Source organism: Canis aureus, chromosome 1, assembly GCF_053574225.1.
Source record: "Canis aureus isolate CA01 chromosome 1, VMU_Caureus_v.1.0, whole genome shotgun sequence".
Classification (NCBI taxonomy): domain Eukaryota; kingdom Metazoa; phylum Chordata; class Mammalia; order Carnivora; family Canidae; genus Canis; species Canis aureus.
The window spans coordinates 15,069,957-15,092,441 of record NC_135611.1 but is presented as its reverse complement, the minus strand read 5'-3'; the positions used below and the strand labels follow the sequence as shown (position 1 = coordinate 15,092,441).

General features: G+C 38.8%; 2 protein-coding genes across 13 annotated transcripts in view; one reads left to right on the top strand and one right to left on the bottom strand.

Moving 5' to 3' along the window:
- Nucleotides 1-15,189, bottom strand: part of PIGN (phosphatidylinositol glycan anchor biosynthesis class N) — a 114,730-nt gene extending 99,541 nt beyond the window's left edge. For 2 of the 4 annotated variants that reach the window (XM_077891193.1, XM_077891220.1), the window contains exons 1-2: nt 15,032-15,189; nt 12,722-12,872 (exon numbers count right to left, since the gene is read on the bottom strand). The gene's annotated coding sequence lies outside the window, so the exon portion shown is untranslated. Of the gene's footprint in view, nt 1-7,179; nt 7,343-12,721; nt 12,873-15,031 lie in introns of all 4 variants that reach the window. The other 2 variants (XM_077891202.1, XM_077891209.1) reach the window with 2 other exon arrangements.
- Nucleotides 15,190-15,411: 222 nt separating this feature from the next.
- RELCH (RAB11 binding and LisH domain, coiled-coil and HEAT repeat containing) overlaps nt 15,412-22,485 on the top strand; it is a 110,437-nt gene continuing 103,363 nt past the window's right edge. For 5 of the 9 annotated variants that reach the window (XM_077891147.1, XM_077891155.1, XM_077891139.1 and 2 more), the window contains exon 1: nt 15,413-16,188. In XM_077891147.1, the coding sequence (XP_077747273.1) occupies nt 15,657-16,188 (532 nt within the window). In that variant the 5' untranslated portion in view covers nt 15,413-15,656. Of the gene's footprint in view, nt 16,189-22,485 lie in introns of all 9 variants that reach the window. The other 4 variants (XR_013376063.1, XM_077891176.1, XM_077891166.1 and 1 more) reach the window with 2 other exon arrangements.

Sequence of the window (22,485 nt, the reverse complement as noted above, 5' to 3'; positions counted from 1 at the left end):
TTTGTGAAGACTTCTAAAGATTGGTACCTACTTTTAATTTTTTGTCAAGTTTATTAGTGTATTTTATATTTAAAAAAGGACACATTTTAAGTTTTACAAGTTTTGACAAATATATATTCACATAACTATCAAAATCTAGATCTAGAATATTTTCTCTAAGAATTCCCCCATGTCCCTCTGAAGGTAATCCTTGCCCCACAGTCCCAATCATAAGCCATTGCTGCTCTGTCTTCTGTGATTGAAGATTAATGTTGATTGTTCTAGAACATCACTGAGATGGACTCATGCAGCATGCAGTCTGTTCTATTTTCATTCAGCATAATTTTTGACTTATGGAGGTGATTTGTTTGTTCCTTTTTAATGTTAAGTATTCCATTGTATGGCTATACTACAAAGTGTTTATTAAATTCTTGAATATGTGCATTGTTTCCAGTTTGGGGTTATTATAAAGCTTTTTAAACAGTAAATGTGCAAGACTTTATATATATATATTTTTTCTTCATTTCTCTTGAATATACAGAATTAGAATTACTGGGTTAGGGGTGTCTGGGTGGCTCAGTAGGTTAAGCATCTGCCTTTGGCTCAGGTCATCTCAGGGTCCTAGAATGGAGTCCTGCATCAGGCTCCCTGCTCAGCATGGAGTCTTCTTGTTCCTCTCCCTCTGCCCCTCTGCCTGCCTGTGCTCCCTCCTCTCTCAAATAAATAAAATCTTTTTTTAAAAAGTTGCAGGGTTGGGATCCCTGGGTGGCGCAGCGGTTTGGCGCCTGCCTTTGGCCCAGGGCGCGATCCTGGAGACCCAGGATCGAATCCCACGTCGGGCTTCCGGTGCATGGAGCCTGCTTCTCCCTCTGCCTGTGTCTCTGCCTCTCTCTCTCTCTGTGACTATCGTAAATAAATAAAAAATTTAAAAAAAAAAAGTTGCAGGGTTAAATGGAAAGATGTTTAAATTTATATAAAGTATTGCTAAACTTTTTCCAAACTGTTTTACCTGTTATACAGCTTCACATACTGTCCTTTCAGCAAGTGTTTTAAAACTTTATTGACAATCTATAATTTCACTATAAATGCCATTTAAGAATTTATCTTAACTTTTTATAGTAAGTATAATGTGCTTTATATTCTTTATATTGTGTATAATATTTCTCCACAGTGAGAATATTCAATTATAGCACTAGCTACTATTGATTACTTGCTCAGCATCAGATCCTGGGCTTGAGTACTTATGTTTTTTCCTCTAATCCTCAGAATCTGCTTTGTCAATGAAGTAGTAGAACCCTCATTTTTACAGCAGGGAATGGAGTCTAATGGGACCTAAGTGATGCTCCAAACATCATCTAACTAGAAGAGGAAGAATGAGATTTGAACCCTGGGTCACACTGGAGACCCTAAGCCTTTTCTAACACTTGTTCAGATGACCAGTGTGTCCAGACTTGATCTTGGTACCTTTCTTGGAGGGGTGGGATGGCATAATGGTAAAGAGTACATACCAATGCATTCCTCTGCAGGGATTCTAATCCTGCCTTCTCTACTTACTAGTTGTGTAACTTAAGGCAAGTTACTTAATTTCTTTGTGCTTCAGTTTGTCAATTAAATGAGGATAACAATAGTATCTACTTGCTAGGGTGTTATTAGAACTGAGTTGATGTGTGTAAAATATGCAGAAGAATCCCTACCACAGTCAGTACTCATTAAGTAATATATTATTGTTGCTAATGTACATGAAGCTGGATTTATCATGTAAGAAAAATTCATTTGCCATTCTTGAGTCTAAAATCAAATACATGTAAATCTCTTCTTACAGAACCAACTCCCAAACTTTGTTTTATACCAAAGCATCAACTTTAGTGTCACTGGTTTACTGCTACTTTCTTTATGTGTTTGTTTGTTTGTTTTAATTCTGGTAAGGACACTTAACATGGGAGATCTACCCTTTTACATTTTTAAGTGTGCAATACAGTACTGGTAAGTATAGGCACAATGTTATACAGATGTCTAGAACTTATCTTGTGTAACTGATATTTTATAGCTGTTGAACAATAACTCCCATTTCTCCTCCACCACCATCCCCAAGTCCCTGGTGACCATCATTCTAGTCTCTGCCTCCATGTGTCTGACTCTCTTAGAAATTTCCTGTAAGAATCATACAGTATTTGTCTTTCTCTGACTAGCTTTATTTCAGCTAGCAAAATGTCCTCCAGGCCAGAAATGTCTGATAGCTCCAACTGTTCTGTATATTTGCCAACAATATTTGGTATTAATAAGCTGTTTAGTTTTGCCTTTTTTTTTTTTAATTTTTATTTATTTATGATAGTCACACAGAGAGAGAGAGGCAGAGACACAGGCAGAGGGAGAAGCAGGCTCCATGCACCGGGAGCCCGACGTGGGATTCGATCCCAGGTCTCCAGGATCGCGCCCTGGGCCAAAGGCAGGCGCTAAACCGCTGCGCCACCCAGGGATCCCCTAGTTTTGCCTTTTCTATATGTGGGAGTGTACTTGTAACCTATTGTGGTTTTAATTTACGTTTCCCTGATGACTAATGATGTTGAGTGATTTCTCATGTATTTAACGGACTTTTTAAAAAAAATACTCTCCCTATCCCCCTTTTCTAGGTGTTTTTCAAAAAGCAGTACCTTCCAATTTTGGTTAAGTTCAGTTAATTTTTCTTTTGGTTATCTATTTGTGTCCTACATAAGAAATATTTGTAAATGACAGCAATTTATTTATTTATTTTTTTTTAAGATTTATTTATTCATGAGAGACACAGGAAGAGAGGCAGAGACATAGGCAGAGGGAGATGTAGGCTTCCCACAGGGAGCCTGATACGGGACTCAATCCTAGGACCCAGGGATCATGACCTGAGCCAAAGGCAGATGCTCAACCACTGAGCCACCCAGGTGCCCTAACAGTACTTTCTTTAATACAGATTTTTTAATACGCATTATTTAAAAATAATTTCAAACTGATAAAAAAATTGCAAGAATGGTACAAAAACCCATATACCCTGTAGCCACATGCATCTATATTAATATTTCCTTTTGCTTTGTCATGTTTTCTCTTGCCTCTACTGTCCATGCTTTGTCTATCTTACCCCCATGAAAGTACACACACATATATGTGTGCCCATGTATGTAAAATCAAATATTGTTTTGGAACCATTTGAGGATAAATTACATATAACATGCCCCTTAAACCCTAAATTCTTCAGTGTTTATTTCCTGAGAACAGTGATACTGTCTTATATACCAACAGCAATTGTCAACTTCAGTAAATTCAACATCAGTATTTTATCTCATCTACCATCTGTACTCCACATTTTCTGAAGTGCCTCAATAATGTTCTTTATAGCATTTTTATAGCTCTACTGAGGTACAACTGGTCTATAACAGACTGTATGGATATAAAATGTACAATATAGTCAAGATAATGAATATACCCAGAATTCTCAAAACATTCCTCATGCTTATGTAATTCACCCCTAAGTATTTTATATTTTTTGATATTATTGTAAATGGTATTTTGGATTTCAATTTCTTCTTGTTAGTTCTTAAAACACTACTTTTTATATACTCACCTTGTATCCTACAACACTGACATACTATTATAGTAGCTTTTATACAGCTCTTTTTGATTTTCCACAGAGATAATTATATCACCTATGAATAAACGACTTCTTCCTTGTCAATATGAAGGTCTTTTATCTTTGTCTCATGTTTACTGTACTAATAGGACCTCTAGTATGATGCTGAACAGAAGTAGTAGTAACAGAAATCTTTGTCTTCAATTTTAGGGTGAAAATTGTCAGTTTTCCAGGATTTGGAGATTTCCTTTATTTATTTATTTATTTTAAAGATTTATTTATTTGTGATATACAGAGAGAGAGAGAGAGAGAGGCAGAGACACAGGAGGAAGGAGAAGCAGGCTCCATGCCCGGAGCTTGACGTGGGACTCGATCCCAGGACTCCAGGATCGAGCCCTGGGCCAAAGGCAGGCGCTAAACTGCTTAGCCACCCAGGGATCCCCGGAGATTTCCTTTATTAAGTTAAAGAAGTTGGCTTTCACTTCTAGCATGCAGAGCTTAAAATCATGAATGGATGCTGGATGTTGTCAAATGCTTTTTGTTGGATCTACTGAGATGATTGTGAACATTTGTTTTTTCTCTTTCAGCTTCTTAATCTGAATGAATTACTGATTGAATTACAAATGTTAAACCAAACTTGCATTCCCATAATAAACCCCACTTGGTTATTAAGTGTTATCCTTTCTATGAACTGTTAGATTTCATTTGCTAAAATATTATTTAGCATTTTAAAGCAATGTTTATGAAAAGATATGAGACTGTATATATATATATATACATATATATATATATATATTTTTTTTTTTTTAAACTTCATCCATTTATTCATGAGAGAAACATGCAGGGAGCCCGATGTGGGACTCAATCCCGGGTCTCCAGGATCATGCCCCAAACCGAAGGCGGCGCTAAACCACCGAGCCACCCAGGCTGCCCTGATTTTGTTTTCTTGTAATGTCTGAATCTGCTTTTATCAGACAATGAGTTGAAAAGTGTTGCTACCTCTTTTGATTTTTTTTTTTTTGGAAGAATTTGTGTGGAATTTGTATTATTTCTTCCTTTACTGTGTAACAGATTCACTGGTGAAGCCACTGACTTTTTCTTTGTGGGAAGATTTTTAACTATAAATTCCATTTCTTCATATATATAGGAATATTCAGATTATTTACTAATTGTTGAGTGAGCTTTGGTAGTTATACGTTTTAGAAAATTTGATTTCATCCAAATTATTAGATTTATTTGTCTAAAATTATTCAAAATATTCTATTCAATTATTAGTCTTTTTTCTATCTTCCATTCCAGGATACAGTCTATCAGGTATCATATTTAGTCGTCCAAAGTGAGTCACTTTTCAAGTACTTAATTCCTTCCAGTTAGATCTTAAACTATTCAGCTAAAATACATATGGTATATTTGGATGTACAGAAGCTCACATTGATTTAAATATCTCCTCTTCATCATGGAAACATTAGTACTCTCTATCATGGTTATAAATAAGCACACATCTATGTCATTTCCCACTTTCACTTGCATTTATGAATAACTCCCTGGAATTAACGTTCTTATTTTCCCATTGCCATTACACAGCTTTTCTGAATAAAGTATCAGAGTCTATGTGTTTAAGGAACATATAAATTCCCACTACCCAAAAGCTTACTGAAGTAGTCAAACAAAAATTTTGAGAACTTTGACCTTCCCAGAGCTCTAACAGCCAAAGTAAAAGTTGCACTCTGTTATATGAGAACAGAAGTCTCCCAGTCAAGTCACTCCCTGTGTTTCCTTATCCATTAAAAAAAAGACACCATCAGCCTTATTCCATGGCAGGAGTCTAGTGGGAAGTAATTAAGACATGGCACCATACACATGTAAAGTACTAGGAATACTCTAAACTAAATTGTAAAGCACGGGACTTTTATTTTTTAAATCAAACTCTAAATAGCGGGATCCCTGGGTGGCGCAGCGGTTTAGCGCCTGCCTTTGGCCCAGGGCGCGATCCTGGAGACCCGGGATCGAATCCCACATCGGGCTCCCGGTGCATGGAGCCTGCTTCTCCCTCTGCCTGTGTCTCTGCCTCTCTCTCTCTCACTGTGTGCCTATCATAAATAAATAAAAATTAAAAAAAAAAAAACTCTAAATAGCTAAATTTATATTATTTTTTAAAAAAGGGATTTAAAAAGGTATAATGTATCTTCCTGTTCCAGTCAAATCAATTTTATAATTTCTTAATTAAGACTTGGAATATTCATTGCCACCAAATATTAATGATATAAACCCTGTATATTTAATATTTCTCAGTGTCCAGTTGGGTTCTATTTATTCTTTCTTCCCCCCCACCCTTTTTTTTTTTTTTAGAGAGAGAGAGTAAGTGGAGAGGTAGGGCAGTGAGGGAAAGAGAATTCTAAGCAGGCCCCACAATTGGTACAGAGCCCTACCTGGGCTGGATCCCACAAGCCTGAGATCATGACCCGAGCTGAAATCAAGAGCTGGTTGCTCAACCGACTGAGCCACCCAGGCACCTCTGGGCTCTATTTTCAAAAGGGCTTGTGTTTCTTAGTTCTCTACTTTCACACCACCAAATGAGTTCATTATGTCCTTATCTGGACCACTTCAGCAACACACAAATGGCGTTCCCTACTAAACTACATGATATAAATTTTTCCCCTCCTCAAAGTAATGATCTTATATATTGCACTCTATTAATTATACTAAATTTCACTGGCCATTATACTTTATTCTAATTGGTCTTTAGTAGTTGTATACACCGGCCTTAACCCCAAAATTCATATACTTTCTTTTTTTTTCCGCAAAGATTTTATTTGAGAGAGGGTGTGTGTGTAAGAGAGATCATGAGCAGGGAGGAGGGGTAGAGGGAGACGTAGACTCCCCACTGAGCAGGGAGTCTGATTCAGGACTAGATCCCAGGACTTCTGGGAACATGACCTGAGCTGAAGGTAGACACTTAACCAACTGAGCCACCCTGGTGCCCCTCATGTACTTTCTAACCCATTTTCTTAAATGATCCTTAATTTTAAAGAATTTATTTCAATATAAGAAAGATAAGGTCAAATGAGTGTATCTAAAAGAATTCCAGGAAGGAAAATCAAATGAGGATATAGTTGATACTTTTTCTCTAAAATCATGTTAGAGATAATTACTTCATCAGGTAGTAACTTGGCATTCTTATCTTCACCAAAATGCAATGAGATATTAATGAGCTTGGAATTTCACATCTCTTTTCCACAGAATTCCAACTAATAAATGTAGAAGGAATAAGGAAAATATAAAATTACACCTAAACACCACAATAACTTATTGCCATCAGGACACACTGATAAATGCTTAACTCAGTAAGTGAATATTTGAGGCAAAACAGGGTATTTGCAGTCTCAAAGAAATATCACCCAAACATATATTAATTACAAAGGGAAAAACATTAACTTACAATGGAGAAACCCTTCAGATACCACCTTACCAAATGGTCAAAGTTAACATAACCAGTAATAAGACACATTAACATCATGTAACCCTAATATGGTGCACTAAGAAAGGCACAACATAGTATTTTTGGCAAAAGAATACGTGGCAATCTTGCCAAAAATGCTAACCTCGATGTATTTATGGGAGTATATCAGACAGACTCAAACTGAAAAAAAGTCTGCAAAAGACCAGTATTCTTCAAAAGTATCATGGTCGTGGAAGACAAAGAAAGGCTGAAGAATGAAGAACTGTCATGGAATGGAGGCTGAAGAGACATAACTGGACTGGATCCTGGGTCAGAAAATAGAAAATAGTGGAAAAATTGAATTTCACCTAAGAACTACGGATTAGTTGATAGTTTTGTACAAATGTTAATGTTTTGGTTTTGATAATTATACTGTAGTCATATAAAATGTTTACATTAGGTACAATGTAAAGAGTATACTATAACTATGTACTATTTAACTTTTCTATGGATCTAAAAATATTTCAAAAGAAAAAGAAAAAAATTAATTTGGAGCCTAAGTCTGTGCTCAAAAGATAACATTAACTAGAGACATGGTCATAATCACCACAAATTTTATGGATAGCTCTGATTTCATGTAACCTGTGTTCTTGTAAATAAAGGTTATTTACTAAGCTCATAGGCTTTAAGTGTTCACATCAGTGTAAACCATCCTAAAGAGCCTATTATTTAAAGATGGTGTATTGCAGTTCTTTTAGGTTCTGTTTATCTGTCATGTGAAGAGTAAATATTGCCAGTCAAAACTGTAAGGAAGTTGCTGAGACTTGTACAGAAATCCTATATCCTTTCTTAGATAGAAAATTTCAAGTTTTCACAGTCTTATGGTCTGAGGCCCGCTTAGCCAAACTGGCTATCAGCAAATCATCAACATACTGTAAGAGGATCCCATCTCAGAAGATTATCAGGGAAACTATTAAGCCATGTTACTAACACTAGTTCATTTGCTCCTTTATACTTATTATTTTGGGGTATATATTTTTCTCATCATGATGTAGGTCATTTTCAAGCAAAAATTATATGTGACTTTACAAATGCCATATAAGAACTAATTTTCAAATTTCCTCATGGCCAGTAGACCAACAGAGGTTGTTGGTTATTTAGATGATTCATGCCCAGCTATACACCGGAGAAGAATTCAATTTTTTGTCTTCATATCTAATGTCCTTTATCTGTTCTAGGATACCACAGTAGTTACTTATCATGTCTCCTTAGGCTTTTCTTGGCTATGACAATTTCTCAGTATTTGCTTGTTTTGATGGTCTCGCAAGTTCTGAAAAGTACCAGTCCGGTATACAGCAGGAGGCTCCTCTATTAGACTTTGTCTGATGTTTTTCTCATGATTAGAATGGGTTTGGGAAGAGGAGAGGAAGAGAGAGGAAATCTACACGTGTAAAGTGCCATTTTTTTAATCACATCTTCTCAAGAGTGTATACAGCATCAACATAACATAGCTTATCACAATTGATATTAAACTGGATCACCTGGCCAAGGCAGTGTTTGTCCAGTTTCTCCATTATAAATTTAATTATTTCCCCCCCTTTTTCATATTGTACTCTTTGGAAGAAAGCCACTGTGTACAACCAATACCTAAGGAGTGAGGAGTTATACTGAGCTATACTCTGTCTACTGAAAGCATGAAGTACCTATGTAGATTATTTGAAATTCTTCTAGAGAGGATATACATTTTAAACTCAATTATGTGATTAAAAGCTGTCATTCTACAAGATTTGATTAACATTATTATCACCAATATTTGCACTCATGCCTTCTCTATCCTACTGAGGAATTAATTTTTACTAGTATACATGCAAAGCCATTATTCCTTTTATGAGCCTTTCCAGCCAGCACCATCAAAAAATGATAAATTATTTTAAAGATTTAAACATATATTCTATTATATAACTATACTATAATTTATTTGAAAATTATCCTGATAGCTTCTTAAAAAAAAAAAAAAGGAATAGGATAGGATAGAGAATACATTACAATAAAGTACTTCAGAAGTAGAAAACTTACTTTTAAAAAGTTTTTTAATCTTTCCCTATGTGTGAACATGCATACATGTGCATTATATGAACATAGTACATTGTAGTGAAAAAATGTATTTCTAACCATTTTATGTACAAATAAGTTTGAAAATCATCTCTATTAAGTGGAATTGCTGCAATAAAACTGTATTCTCAACTTTACAAGACAGTAGTAAAATATCAATAACAATTTAGATGCACACCAGCAGTATATGAGAATTCCTATTTCCTCTAACTCCCACGATTGACTGGTATTATCATATTTACCTTATGCCAATCTAAACAAGATGAAATGGCATCCTGTTGTTTATCTATTTGTCTGATTACTACTGAGGGTGAACATCTTTTCATGTTTTTATTGGCCAATTGGGTTTCCTATCAACTATGTGTCCGTATCCTTTGATCAAATAGGATTATGCTTGTTGGGCTTTTTTCTTTGACTTATACATTACATGCATGTGTATCTGTGTGTCTCCCTAACTATAGATAATTAGAAAGATATAATTATTTGCACCACACATACAAAAAAAATAAATTTGTTTAGGGTTCTATTTGTTAAATAGAAGTTTTGTAACTATTTATTGATTGATTTTTTGTAACTTTAATACAGTATAATGTACCAAATTTACCCTTTCTGGACTGAGTTTTGTTTGTGTGTGTGTGTTTTCCATAAGAAAACTTTCCTTGTTTCTGTGTCACATAAAAATAGTTTTAAATTAATCTAAGTTTTGGATTTTTGTTTTTCACCAGTCATTATCTAGAACTTATTTGTACATGGTGTGACAGAGGTCTAGTTTGAAGCTTTTAACCAACTGGCAGAAGCACTAGGATAGCTATCATTTAAGAATGTATTAAGATAAATTCCGTATCAGACACAAATATAGGTAAAAAACTTTAAATTCAATTGTCTTTTGCTATTTGTATCATAATATTTGGAAACAGTATCTAACAATAGGAACAGATACAATTTTGGTTTGGTGAAATACTATACTGAAAATGAGGTAAGCCACACCTATGCCAAAGATACATCTTACAAATAAAGGATTAATAAAGAACATTTTTAAAGGCGCTGGCCACCTCTTCTCCTCAACACAACCAAAATTTTGAAAATAATGAATATGATCTCTTTTTCCCTGATCTAAATCTCAAACCCGAGGCTTTGTTTTCCATTATATCAGAGAAAAAGCTTTCATTAATGTAATGTAGCCAATATTGCAAAATCTAGTCTTTCAGTCTTTTATCATCCATTCAATTTGTCTTTGTTTACCATATCTTCTTTCTTAAACAGCTGTCATTTCTTGGCTTTTGTGAACATTGCTCTGGTTTTCCTTCTAATTTCCTATCTAACATAGAAAGGTCTCTATGTGGTCACTGAATTTTGAGTTACTTAAAACTCAGTCCCAGGGCTTCTTTCATTCTTACTCTTATACTTTTTGTCTAAAATTTATTTTTTAAGATTTTATTTTTAAGTAATCTTGACACCCAACATGGGGCTCAAACTCACAACCCAGAGATCAACAGTTGCATGCCCCACCAAATGAGCCAGCCAGGTGCCCCGCCATCTAAGGCTTTTTTATCATATCCTTGGTGTCAGTACCTATATACAAAAATCTTAGCAAATAGCTCTAAATCCATATATGTAATCCCAACCTTAATACATCCATTTGAGAGACAAACTGAGTATGTTTTTTATTTTTTAAGATTTTATTTATTTATTCATGAGAGACAGAGAGAGAGAGAGGCAGAGACACAGGCAGAGGGAGAAGCAGGCTCCATGCAGAGAGCCTAACATGGGACTTGATCCCGGGTCTCCAGAATCAGGCCCTGGGCTGAAGGCAGCGCTAAACCACTGAGCCACCCGGGCTGCCCACAAACTGAGTATGTTTAAAATCAAACTCATGATATCCTCCATGAACCCTGTCTAGGTAGTAAGCCTCCCAACTCCCTAGTGTTTACAACCTTAGGAGATGGCACCACCTTCCACTCAAGTACACTAATCAGAAAACTGGCATTCATTCTGTATACCTCATTCTTCGGCTGTATAGCCACATACTACTTTTTTATTTTACCTTTTTTCAAATTGCAAATCTGAACATCTTGCCCCTTGGGTAAAACCTTTAGTGCCTCTCCTCCATCCTAATCAAAGCTAGAATCCTGGGATGCCTGGATGACTCAATGGTTGACCATCTGCCTTTGGCTCAGGTTGTGATCCTGGGATTGAGTCCCACATCAGGCTCCCTGTGGGGAGCCTGCTTCTCCCTCTACCTATGTTTCTGCCTCTCTCTCTGTATCTCTCATGAATAAGTAAATAAAATCTCAAAAAAAAAAATACAAAACACTAGAATCCTTATCATGACACACAAGAGGATACATGGACTGGCCTCTGCCTCCCTTTCTAGCCTTGTCTCGTGGCACTCCCTCTTGCTTTATGGCATCTCACCCTATCGGTCTTTTTTATGTAAGTAGCCCATGCTTCCTACTGTTATTAAGACCTCTACATAAATTGCACTTCCAACCCACCCTCCATCCTCTCTCACTCCATTGTCTCATGACATCTTGCATTTTCAAGCATCACTTTCTCAGGGACTATGCAGTCCACACCAAAAACTTTACCTTGAGTTTATAAATATATACCTATGTTTTTACTATTTGGATTAATGTCTGTCTCTACCACTTAACTGTAATTCCATGACAGCAGGGCAGGACTTCTCCAGCACTCATCTGCAGTCCTAAAATGCTTAGTAAGGATTCAAATATGTGCTAAAGAAATTATTTTAGATTATCATTTCAAAGGTACATGTAATATGCACTACACCCACTAGAGGCTGCCTTGCTTCTCTTTTTCCACCAGAACAAACACTTGAACTGTGAAGATTCAGGATATTTATATCAAAACAAAAACCTAACTTCTATGCTTAAGTCACTTACTATGCATAAAACTGCAGTGATTCCAAAATACTGCCCTGCTCAGCGGGGAGACTACTTCTCCCTCTCCCTCTGCCCTTCCTCTCCGCTGGTGCACTCTCTCTCAAATAAATAAATAAAAATTTAAAAATAAAATGAATAAAGGGAATCACACTTATCCAGATTTATCTAAGAAGATAGACTTTGTCATGGTTGAATTATTTGGAAACCTCTCAAAATAATTAACTACCAAAAATGTTAAAAGATGCATATCCGTGTACCAATAAAAGTTACTCAGCTTATTCCTGTAGAAATATTTACATGCACTGAAAAACAATATAAAAATTAGATATTTAAAAAATTTTACATCAACCAAAACTTTGCATTTAAAATATTAACTGTGGTTATTTTAAGAGTATTAAAGTCAAAACTTAGTTTTTAAGCCCTAAAATATTTGAAGTGCTTAAAAGAAAAAGCAACCTTTAACATTTCATTGCTAAGATACAAACTTCAATGACTATCCTCATTATTCAATGAAACCTTAGCTGTAAAGACCTACATTAATGTAAATTTTGCTAAGTAGAACACTTCCCAACCCTATTAATAATAAATTATTATTGGTAGAGATTAGCAAGTATTAATATTCTAGTATGTGCTATTTCTTAAACACTTCTATTGATAAGTAAACCCCTATGTACTTAGAAAAGTACTTACTGAGAAAACTGGCCAGTTGATTTGTTATGGGCTTGCAAGGTCATATAAACAAGTCCATGATTATAGGATATGAAGTAGAATCAGGAAACTACAGATTTATATAGGAAGTCAATCATTTCAAGCACTTCTATGTCCAACTTCTTACAACTCTCTGAGAAAACATATTTTAAATCCATTTTAACTTACATTTTAGAAATCAGACCCTAAATTAAAGATTTGCCCCCTACTGACTTCATTGTTTTTTCCAGCTTTAGCTGCTTAACAGTTGATACTTGTTTTATTAAAAAAAAAAAAAACCTCTCAAATATTTTCAATATATACTAATATTGCACTATCCATAACTGACTATACTAACAACATTTATGGTGTATTAGGTACCAGGCATTGTGAAAAGCACATTCCTAATTCTGTGCACTTTTAGTAACCCCCTTGACATATTAAATGTTAAGAGACTAAGAGAAGCTAAGTAACTTAAGGCGTTTAGAGCAAATAATCGGTAGAACTGGGATACAAACTCTAGGCTCTTCTACCAGGTAAGCACAATCTTCTTCAGGGACCCTAAGCGCAGGAGATTTCTAAAAATTCCATTACAGAGATGGAAATATTGTATATAAAGAATACATTTCCAATCGCTTATCCATGCCATTCACTAATCCCTCCCATTACTACCTTCCAGATATTGATTCCATTTTCAATCTCTCTGGCAATTTCAATTACAGTAAGTATCAGCAATCCTTTTTGCTGATAAACGGTAACAGCATTGGCTATTTCGACACTATTTTCCTAAGATTAGGGATTTTTTCCCCCATGTTTTTCTTCAATATACACAGCACAGAAAAATACTTAGAATTCGAACATTAGGAGCTAATGTTGTATTATAAATATTTTGAATTCCTGGTACTAACAACGTCAAAAAAAAAAAACAACAACAACAAAACTCTGGAGCAAAAACAAAACAAAACAAAGAACCAAAAGCCTCACTCAAATGAAAATTTCAGTTTACTGAGCCTGGGTAAACTGAAATTAAAGCCTACACTTAACCGCTGGCATACTTTTACATGTAAACCAATAACCTGACCTGTGGTTATGTAAGAAAATGCTCTATTTTTCCACAACAGCTAAAGGAGATACTTGACTACTTCAATGTAACATGTAATTCACCTGATAACAAAATTACTGCTATCTATTTATTTTGGGGCTCACGGGGAGCGACAGTGAAGGAAAGGAAATTTAAAACCTTGCAAAAGGGGCAATTTACATGTGAAGGAAATGGAAGGTCTTAGGAATAGCATTCCAGTACTGTTGACTAGAAACTAACATCCCTTTCACCACCTCGGACTGTAATCCAGGAATGACTTAAAAGATACGCGGGGGGGGGGGGGGGGGAGTGGGGGGGCTTCCAAATTTAGCATACTCCCTCCAAGTGCTAACATCTGATAAAGGAAATTAAAACTGTGCAGAGCCACCCAGCTTTAAAATAATTACGTTCCGCGGTCGACACCTTAATTCAAGCCTAAATGGCCAAGTCAGAGAGAGACTGGAAGGCACAGTGGGGGAAGACTGGCTTTGCACTTAAGAAAACCGACTCTAGAGTGGCCCTTGAACACTTCTGGGCGGAGCTGAGCTGACCAGGTCACTGAAGTGCGCTTTTCTCTCTCTACCGACGGGGGCCGCATTTGGTATTCTGAAGGGTCCCTGTGGTGCAAACCGTGTTTTAAATCCTCAGTGCTCCCTGAGCCACGGAGAGCTCGTTAGACCAGACAGCGCACAGACCGTCAGGGGTCTAACCACAAAGCCAAGGAAATCCAAAACTGAGGGCGCCCGCGGGGCTCAGGGCGTGACCCCGGACATCCCGGGATCGAGTCCCGCGTCGGGCTCCTTGCGAGGAGCCTGCTTCTCCCTCTGCCTGTGTCTCTGCCTGTCTCTTGTGTCTCTCGTGAATAAATACAATCTTTAAAAAAAAGAAAGGAAAGGAAAAGAGATGGCAAACTCAGGAGCTCCCCCGTGGGCTACTTCCTCCACCTCCCACACCGCACCTGCCTGTCCGCCCGCCCTCACAGCACCAAGTGGGCGCCTCGAAGGCGGTGTTCCAGAAGTCCACGCAGCCGGCACTCGGCTGGGAGGGGAGGAGAAAGGACGTCCCGTTCTAGCCAGTGCCCGGGGCACCTGCTACACGTGCCGCCACTACGCCGCCAACCCGCCGCCAACCTCGAGGGAAAGTGCAGCGCGCCGGGCAAGCCGCGCGTCGGCGGGCGCGAGGCCACTTCTGGTGCCGCCGCAGCTGTCGGCGCTCCGGTCCCCGGGCTTTACCTGGGGCTTTTCCGAGTCAGGCGTTATCTCGGGAATGAGGCCTCCTTAGCGGAAAGGCGGGACCCGGGTCTCCCGCACAGCTCCCCTCCTGAAAGGAGACCCCAGAGAACGTCCCTAAACCACCGTCATAACTGCCTCTCAGCCGCGGAACGCCCCCCGACACCTACCTGCCCGGAGACGGCTCTCGCGATAATTCTGGGGCCAGTCCTCGGCGACGCCAGCCCCCCCCTTCCTGTCCCGACCAATCAAACAGGGGCGGGGGCGGGGTTTTGCCTTTGAGACGGGAGCGGGGCTTTCAATCTGCGCGTCGAGAACGGGCGGGGCTGGGGCGGGGGCGGGGCTTGCGCGGGGAGAGGGGCCGGCCGCTCACCCTCTCTCGCGAGACTGGAGACCAGGAAGACGCCTGCAGAGCCCCGCTGCTGGTGCAGCAGAGGCTGAGGCAGCGGGGTGCCGCTGCGTCCGGTCCTTCTGCCTCGGCGCCTACGCCCGGTCTCGGGGTGTGGAGGTGGGACGTGGGCAGGCCGCGCTTGTGGAGGTGCGCCGCGCCCGCTGAGGCTCAGAGGGGGTCCAGGCTGCGGCCTGTCAGAGCCCGCCAGGGAGGCGCCCACAGTTCTGACAGGGTAAGATGGCGGCAATGGCGCCTGGAGGTGGTGGCAGTGGTGGCGGCGGTGTGAATCCGTTCCTCAGCGATTCGGACGAGGACGACGACGAGGTAGCGGCGACCGAGGAGCGGCGGGCAGGACTTCGGCTGGGCTCGGGGAGCGGCCTGGATCCTGGCTCTGCGGACTCGCTGTCGCCCCAGGATCCCGTGGCCTTAGGGAGCAGTGCGCGGCCGGGGCTCCCTGGGGAGGCGGCGGCGGCGGCGGCGGCGGCCCTGGGGGGCTGCGGGGAGACCCCGGGCCGCTTGTCGATTGACGCGATCGCGGCCCAGCTGCTGCGCGATCAGTACTTGCTGACCGCCCTGGAGCTGCACACCGAGCTGCTGGAGAGCGGCCGCGAACTGCCTCGGCTGCGCGACTACTTCTCCAACCCCGGCAACTTCGAGAGGCAGAGTGGGACCCCGCCGGGCATGGGGGCGCCGGGGATGCCTGGAGCTGCCGGCGGCGGGGGCGCCGGAGGCCGGGAACCCAGTACGACGTCCGGCGGGGGACAGCTCAGTAAGTGAGCGCAGCCTGCGGCTCCGGCCGGGCGCCTGGGAAGGTCGGGCGCGGGCGGGCGGGCGGGCGGGCGGGGAGTCGTCTGCGGTGGGAGCCGAGGGACCTGGCGGCGGCCGGCTGCGTGCCTCGGCCTCTGGCTGCACTGGCACTGGCGCTGGCTCCTGGCTCCCCTGCCGGCGTCGCTATCTGAAGAACACATCCCGTTTCTCGTGCCCCGGCTGCTGCGGGGCTGCTGGAGACTCCCTGCAAACGGGCTTGTCGCTTTGATCGTTTCCCCTTTTCCTCCAATCTCCTGAATCCCCACGGCCGGGAAGTCGCGTTTCTTAAATCGCTTGCAGTTAGGGATTCCTCGACTCAAAGTCAGGAGGGAGGAGAAGAATCGGAAATGTTCTCTGGGGCCGGTCAGATGCCCGACCGCCCCTTTGTCTTTGGAAGGGCTTTGTCCCTCAGAAATGGGGTTTTTTCTGCCGCACAAAATGTGTTGCGTTTAAGGAAAGCCAGTTCAATTCCATGTCGGCGCCTTAATTGCAAGAAGTTTCCACGATTATAGGAAATCTAAGGAGCAGGGTGATCGAGTTCTGCCTGTGGTCCCACCTCCTCGCAGGCTTTTTTTTTTTTTTTAAATCTGCATAAGTTAGACATTTACTTTTTTTACCATGTTGCTGTTCTTAGCCGTATAGATGGCTTATCCTGTCCATCACATATTTATAAGCGTTTCCTTATGGCTTAAAAACTATCAAGGATGTATTCCAGGTTCCAAGGGTGTATCCCAGTATCCTCTTTTGGGAGGCATCTTAGATTTTCCCATACTAATAATGGTATGAGAAGTTTCAGTGTGTCAGAGGAGAACAACCGCAATTCACTAACAACATGTTAAGTGTACAATTTTTAAATTGTAGCCCCAGTGATTATTTTGCCTCTGTACTTCTGAATGGTGTCAGAGACTTCTATTGCCAAATCTAGATGTGGTGCAAGTGCAGAGTACATTTTCTATCCAGGTAAATCCTGGGCAGATTTCCCTCTTTGATAGAGAATTTTCTCAGTAGGTATAACTTCCTTACTCATAATGTAGGCTAATCTTCTCAGGAACAAATTTTCTCATTGCTGGCTAGCCTGTCACTTTTACAAATGCTTGCCACACTCCCCATGTTTAATTAGTTGCTTCTTTCTTTTTTTCTTTGTCGCTTATTTTGCTACTTTCATATGTGGACTATAGTCTTTAATTGTTTTGTTGACAATATCATTTTTCTCCATTAGATAGTCACTTCTTGAGGGACATCTTCATATTCCTCACACTTTGTACAACCTCTGGCCTATTGTTGAACACAACTTAATTGCATCTGATACGTTTTTCTAATGTGTTAATATAATGAAATAGGTTATTCTGTACTTCATGACTTTATTCTATTTGAAAGAATTTCTTAGCCTACCTTATTACAGTTTGGTATCACTGTTCATAATGAAAATTTCTCATTAAAACTCTTGTATATAGAAATAGTTACGGGGCACCTGGGTGAGTCAGTTGGTTAGACTCTTGGTTTAGGCTGGGGTGGTGATTGCAAGTCATGAGATCCAACCCTGCATCAGGCTCCCTACTAGGCAGGGGGATTGCTTGGGGTTCTCCCTCTCTCTCCCTCTCTTTCTCCTCCTCCTCCCTGCACCCATGTATGTTCGTTCTCTCTCTCTCTCTCTCTCTCTGTCTAAAATAAATAAACCTTATAAATAAATCTTTAAAAAAAAGAAAAAGATAATTATATTTATAATTTAGACTCTAAGTAGTATTTTCAAGTTAATACAAAGAAAATGAACAAAAGAGGAAAAAATAAGTTATCCATAATCTCATCAATGGTATGCCTAACCTGTTTTTTCCATACATGTATTTTAAAAAGCAAACATTGAGTTAAACTGTTTTTTTTTTAATTTTTTATTGGTATTCAATTTACTAACATACAGAATAACCCCCAGTGCCCATCACCCATTCACTCCCACCCCCCGCCCTCCTCCCCTTCTACCACCCCTAGTTCATTTCCCAGAGTTAGCAGTCTTTACGTTCTGTCTCCCTTTCTGATATTTCCCACACATTTCTTCTCCCTTCCCTTATATTCCCTTTCACTATTATTTATATTCCCCAAATGAATGAGAACATATAATGTTTGTCCTTCTCCGACTGACTTACTTCACTCAGCATAATACCCTCCAGTTCCATCCACGTTGAAGCAAATGGTGGGTATTTGTCATTTCTAATAGCTGAGTAATATTCCATTGTATACATAAACCACATCTTCTTTATCCATTCATCTTTCGTTGGACACCGAGGCTCCTTCCACAGTTTGGCTATCGTGGCCATTGCTGCTATAAACATCGGGGTGCAGGTGTCCCGGCGTTTCACTGCATCTGTATCTTTGGGGTAAATCCCCAATAGTGCAATTGCTGGGTCGTAGGGCAGGTCTATTTTTAACTCTTTGAGGAATAAACTGTTTTATATAACTTTAGATTATTTGACATGCACTATGATTTTTACCATCAACTTTGATGTAAATGCATCAAGTGTACAGTTTGATGATTTTTGAGAAACTAATCACTACTACAAATAAAATATAGAACATTTTTATTGTCCCCAGAACTCCTTCATTTTTCTTTGCATTATATCCGTAGCCCCACCTTTAGACCTCCACTGATCACTATACAGCAGAATTTTGCAGCCTGGGGACTATTGAAATTTGGGGCCTGATAATTTTTTGTTGCAGTACTGCCCTGTCCATTCTAGAATGTTTAACAGCATCTCTGACCTCTCTATCCACTAGACGTCTGTAGCAACCATTCCAACCCCATCTGTCAAGCTGTGACAACCAAAAATGTCTACAACATTGGGGAAGAGGAGACCAAAATTTCCCAGATTAAGAACCACTTCTGTATATAAGTTTTGCCTGTTCTAAAATTTCATGTAAATAGAATCATGGAGCATATATTCTTTTCTGTGTGACTTCTTTTTGCATGGACATACATTTTCATTTCATTGGATAATGCCCAGAAATATAATTGCTGGGTCATATAGTTACTATATATTTAAGTTTATAAGAAACTGTCAAACTGTTTTCCAAGGTGGTTGTACCATTTAAAATTCTTATCGCCAGTGTATGAGAGTTCCACATCCCCTAAACACGTGGTATTTTCGGGCTTTTTATTTAACTCATCCTATGAGAAATTGGAAGTATCTCATTGTGGTTTTAAATTTCATGTCCCTGAGGACTAGTGATGCTGAACTCCTCCTGAGCTTTTCTGATACTTTAGAGTATCATCTTTCATGAAATGTCTGTCTTTAACCACTTTTTAAAATTCTGTTTTATATATTCTGGACCCAAGGCCTTTATTAATAATCACTTTGGAAATATTTTTCCCAGTGTGGTTTACTGTGTTATTTTCTAAACGTCTTCAAGTCTGGTTGATCAGTTTTTTTCTTTGATGATTTATGGTCTTTGTGTCCTATATAAGAAGTATTTGCCAATCTCAAGATTGCAGAAATTTTCTGTATTTTCTCCTAGAAGTCTTTATGGTTTTAGCTTTTACATTTAAGTCTTTAATGGCGAGACTTTATTTTAAAGTTATAAAAAGAAGAAATATTTCCTAAATATTCTTTCTATAAATGTGCACATACAGCACAAACTTGAGTACAGTTTAAATATGTATCAAAATATCAGTGCCTGTAAATGTCTTAACCCAGTTAGAAAATAGATAAATATATAAATGTTCAAATAAGTTTGTAAGACTGCTTCAGTACCATGTTTTGAAGATTTTGACTAAGCTCCTGATTGCACAGATTATATTCTAGGAATTCAGAGGATAAATGATTCTCTAGAATTAGACTACTGCCTGTTTTTAAGGTCCCCTAAATTCAAGTCTAGCATGTTGATTGTTGCAAATTAGATTATGATTTTATAATAAGAGCATCCTGGTTGATTATAAACCATGTAAAGATGGATAGTATAGATTATCTAAAACATTAAATTATTTTTATTTCTTTTTGTATATATTTTGATGGATATGTGTCTGATCTGAAAATTCATAATACTTCAAAATAACAAATATATAGCCAAAAGTTGTTTTTTCTTTCATTGATGTCTAAAAACAATTTAATTTTGCAAGATTTACTGTATTTAATAAAAGTCTGTTGACCTAGGTAAATAGTATGGTGGTTCTATTAAAATACTTTAAGGAGTCTTCATACTGTATTTAATTTTTTTTTTCTTGACTGGAAGAGTAATCCAGACTTATAAAACATTCAAATGGTAAAAGAATTATAGCTTTATAAGTTTGATAGTTTCGGTAGAAGAATTTATTTTTTTGAAGATTTTATTTATTTACTGAGAGAGTGTGTACGTGAGGGGGTGGGGAGGAGGAGAGGGAAAGAGGGACTCTCAAGCAGACTCTGTCCTGGGCTGAGCATGGAGCCAGACAGTGGGGCTCAATCCCATGACCCCAAGAGTATGACCTGAGCCAAAATCAAGAGTTGGTCCCTTAACCGACTAGGCCACCCAGGTGCCCAAGAATTTCTTAACTAGAAAATTTACTTCTAATGAACACTTTAAGGAAGTTTCAGTGTTTGATAAATTGTAGCGTCATTGCAAGATTTCTACTAGATCTACTTGAACTAATTATATCTTTTATATTTAATATAGTTGTTTGAATAGACACACATTCTTTATATATTTTTCTTCTGTATTTTTGCCAGTTGGGCCAGAATAAACTTCAATTTAGTAATTGTTTTGCTTTTCAGTTGGATTGCAAGATAAAAATTGTGGCAATGTCATTGATTAACACTGAACAGATTGTAGTATCTTTGCCAGGTTCCACTTGAAGTCTTAGAGCACTAATAGTATCTTTGCTGGTTCCACTTGAAGTCTTAGAGCAGTAATCAAAATTGGACTGTAATTTCATAGATGAGCCCAACTTTTTTTTTGCAGTACAGACAGTAGGTGATCAAATTGGGAAGACAAGTAACTTAATGACTTTCAGTGATAGATTTCTTTTATTCTGTATTTACATGTTTTTAAGTTTTTATAAGGTAGCTTGTCAGGAGGTAGTCATTTATGAATCAGTGTGATAATTTCACTTGTAAAAGCCTACAGCCTTCCTGAGTCATTTTCCTTCTTTTTAAAATTTTCTGTTTCATGATCCTACATGTCTTTTCTCAGAACTCACAAAGAGTACATATCTCACTGTGCTCAGTATTCCTTTTTCAGTATCACCAATGCTAACATGTCAAGATTATAATCTTCCAACGTTCCCATCTCTTCTACTTTACAAACTAATTCCTTCCTTCTTAGATTGAAATTGGGTTTAGTGCTTCCTCTGGCTTCTGAGATAGAAATTATCAATAAAATATTTCTAAGATTTTTAGGTTCACTGTTTTAGCTGAATGCAACTTACCCTATACATTCCTAAATTAATCTGTTGCATAACTATCATTTTTCTTGTCTATGTCTGTCTAGTAGTTTCAAAATTATTTTTAATTCTTTTTTTTTTTTTAATTTTTATTTATTTATGATAGTCACAGAGAGAGAGAGAGAGAGAGGCAGAGACACAGGGAGAGACAGAAGCAGGCTCCATGCACCGGGAGCCCGACGTGGGATTCGATCCCGGGTCTCCAGGATCGTGCCCTGGGCCAAAGGCAGGCGCCAAACCGCTGCGCCACCCAGGGATCCCTATTTTTAATTCTTATAGAAAATCTAATAAGATATTTTCATTGGCTAGCATGACTTAAATATAGCTAGTATTCAGTATTTATGTTGATCAATGTATTTATTAAGCTGTGTAATCATGATTATAAGAATCCAAAAGATGTTTGTTTAATGCAGGTCCTTGAGCTTATGTTCTTGGTGAAGAAGCAAGACTACCACATGAAAGAGCTATAGAATAGTCTTCTGTGATACAAATAATAGTGTAAGCATTCAGATTCAGAAAAATTATTGTTGATTGTGGCAATGAAATGGCCCTTGTGGAGAAAGTGAAATTTTGAATAGCAACTTTATTATTTGACTCTTTATCATGAGTGAGGAAAAGGAAGTGAGGGTAAAGAAAAGATAGTATTTTTTTAATATATATTTTGCCTTATTTAAAACATCTGGGAATGTGCTTCCCATTATCTAGTTCTCCACTAAATAAAGTGATTCCACTTGGTACTTGTAAAAATGTGGTGTGATATTTCAAGCCATTGTGGTATTTTGCCTGAGAAGAAGCAAGATAGGACTATTAATCAGGGAAAACAGACCTTCTTTCTGTCAAAAATTAAAATTATAC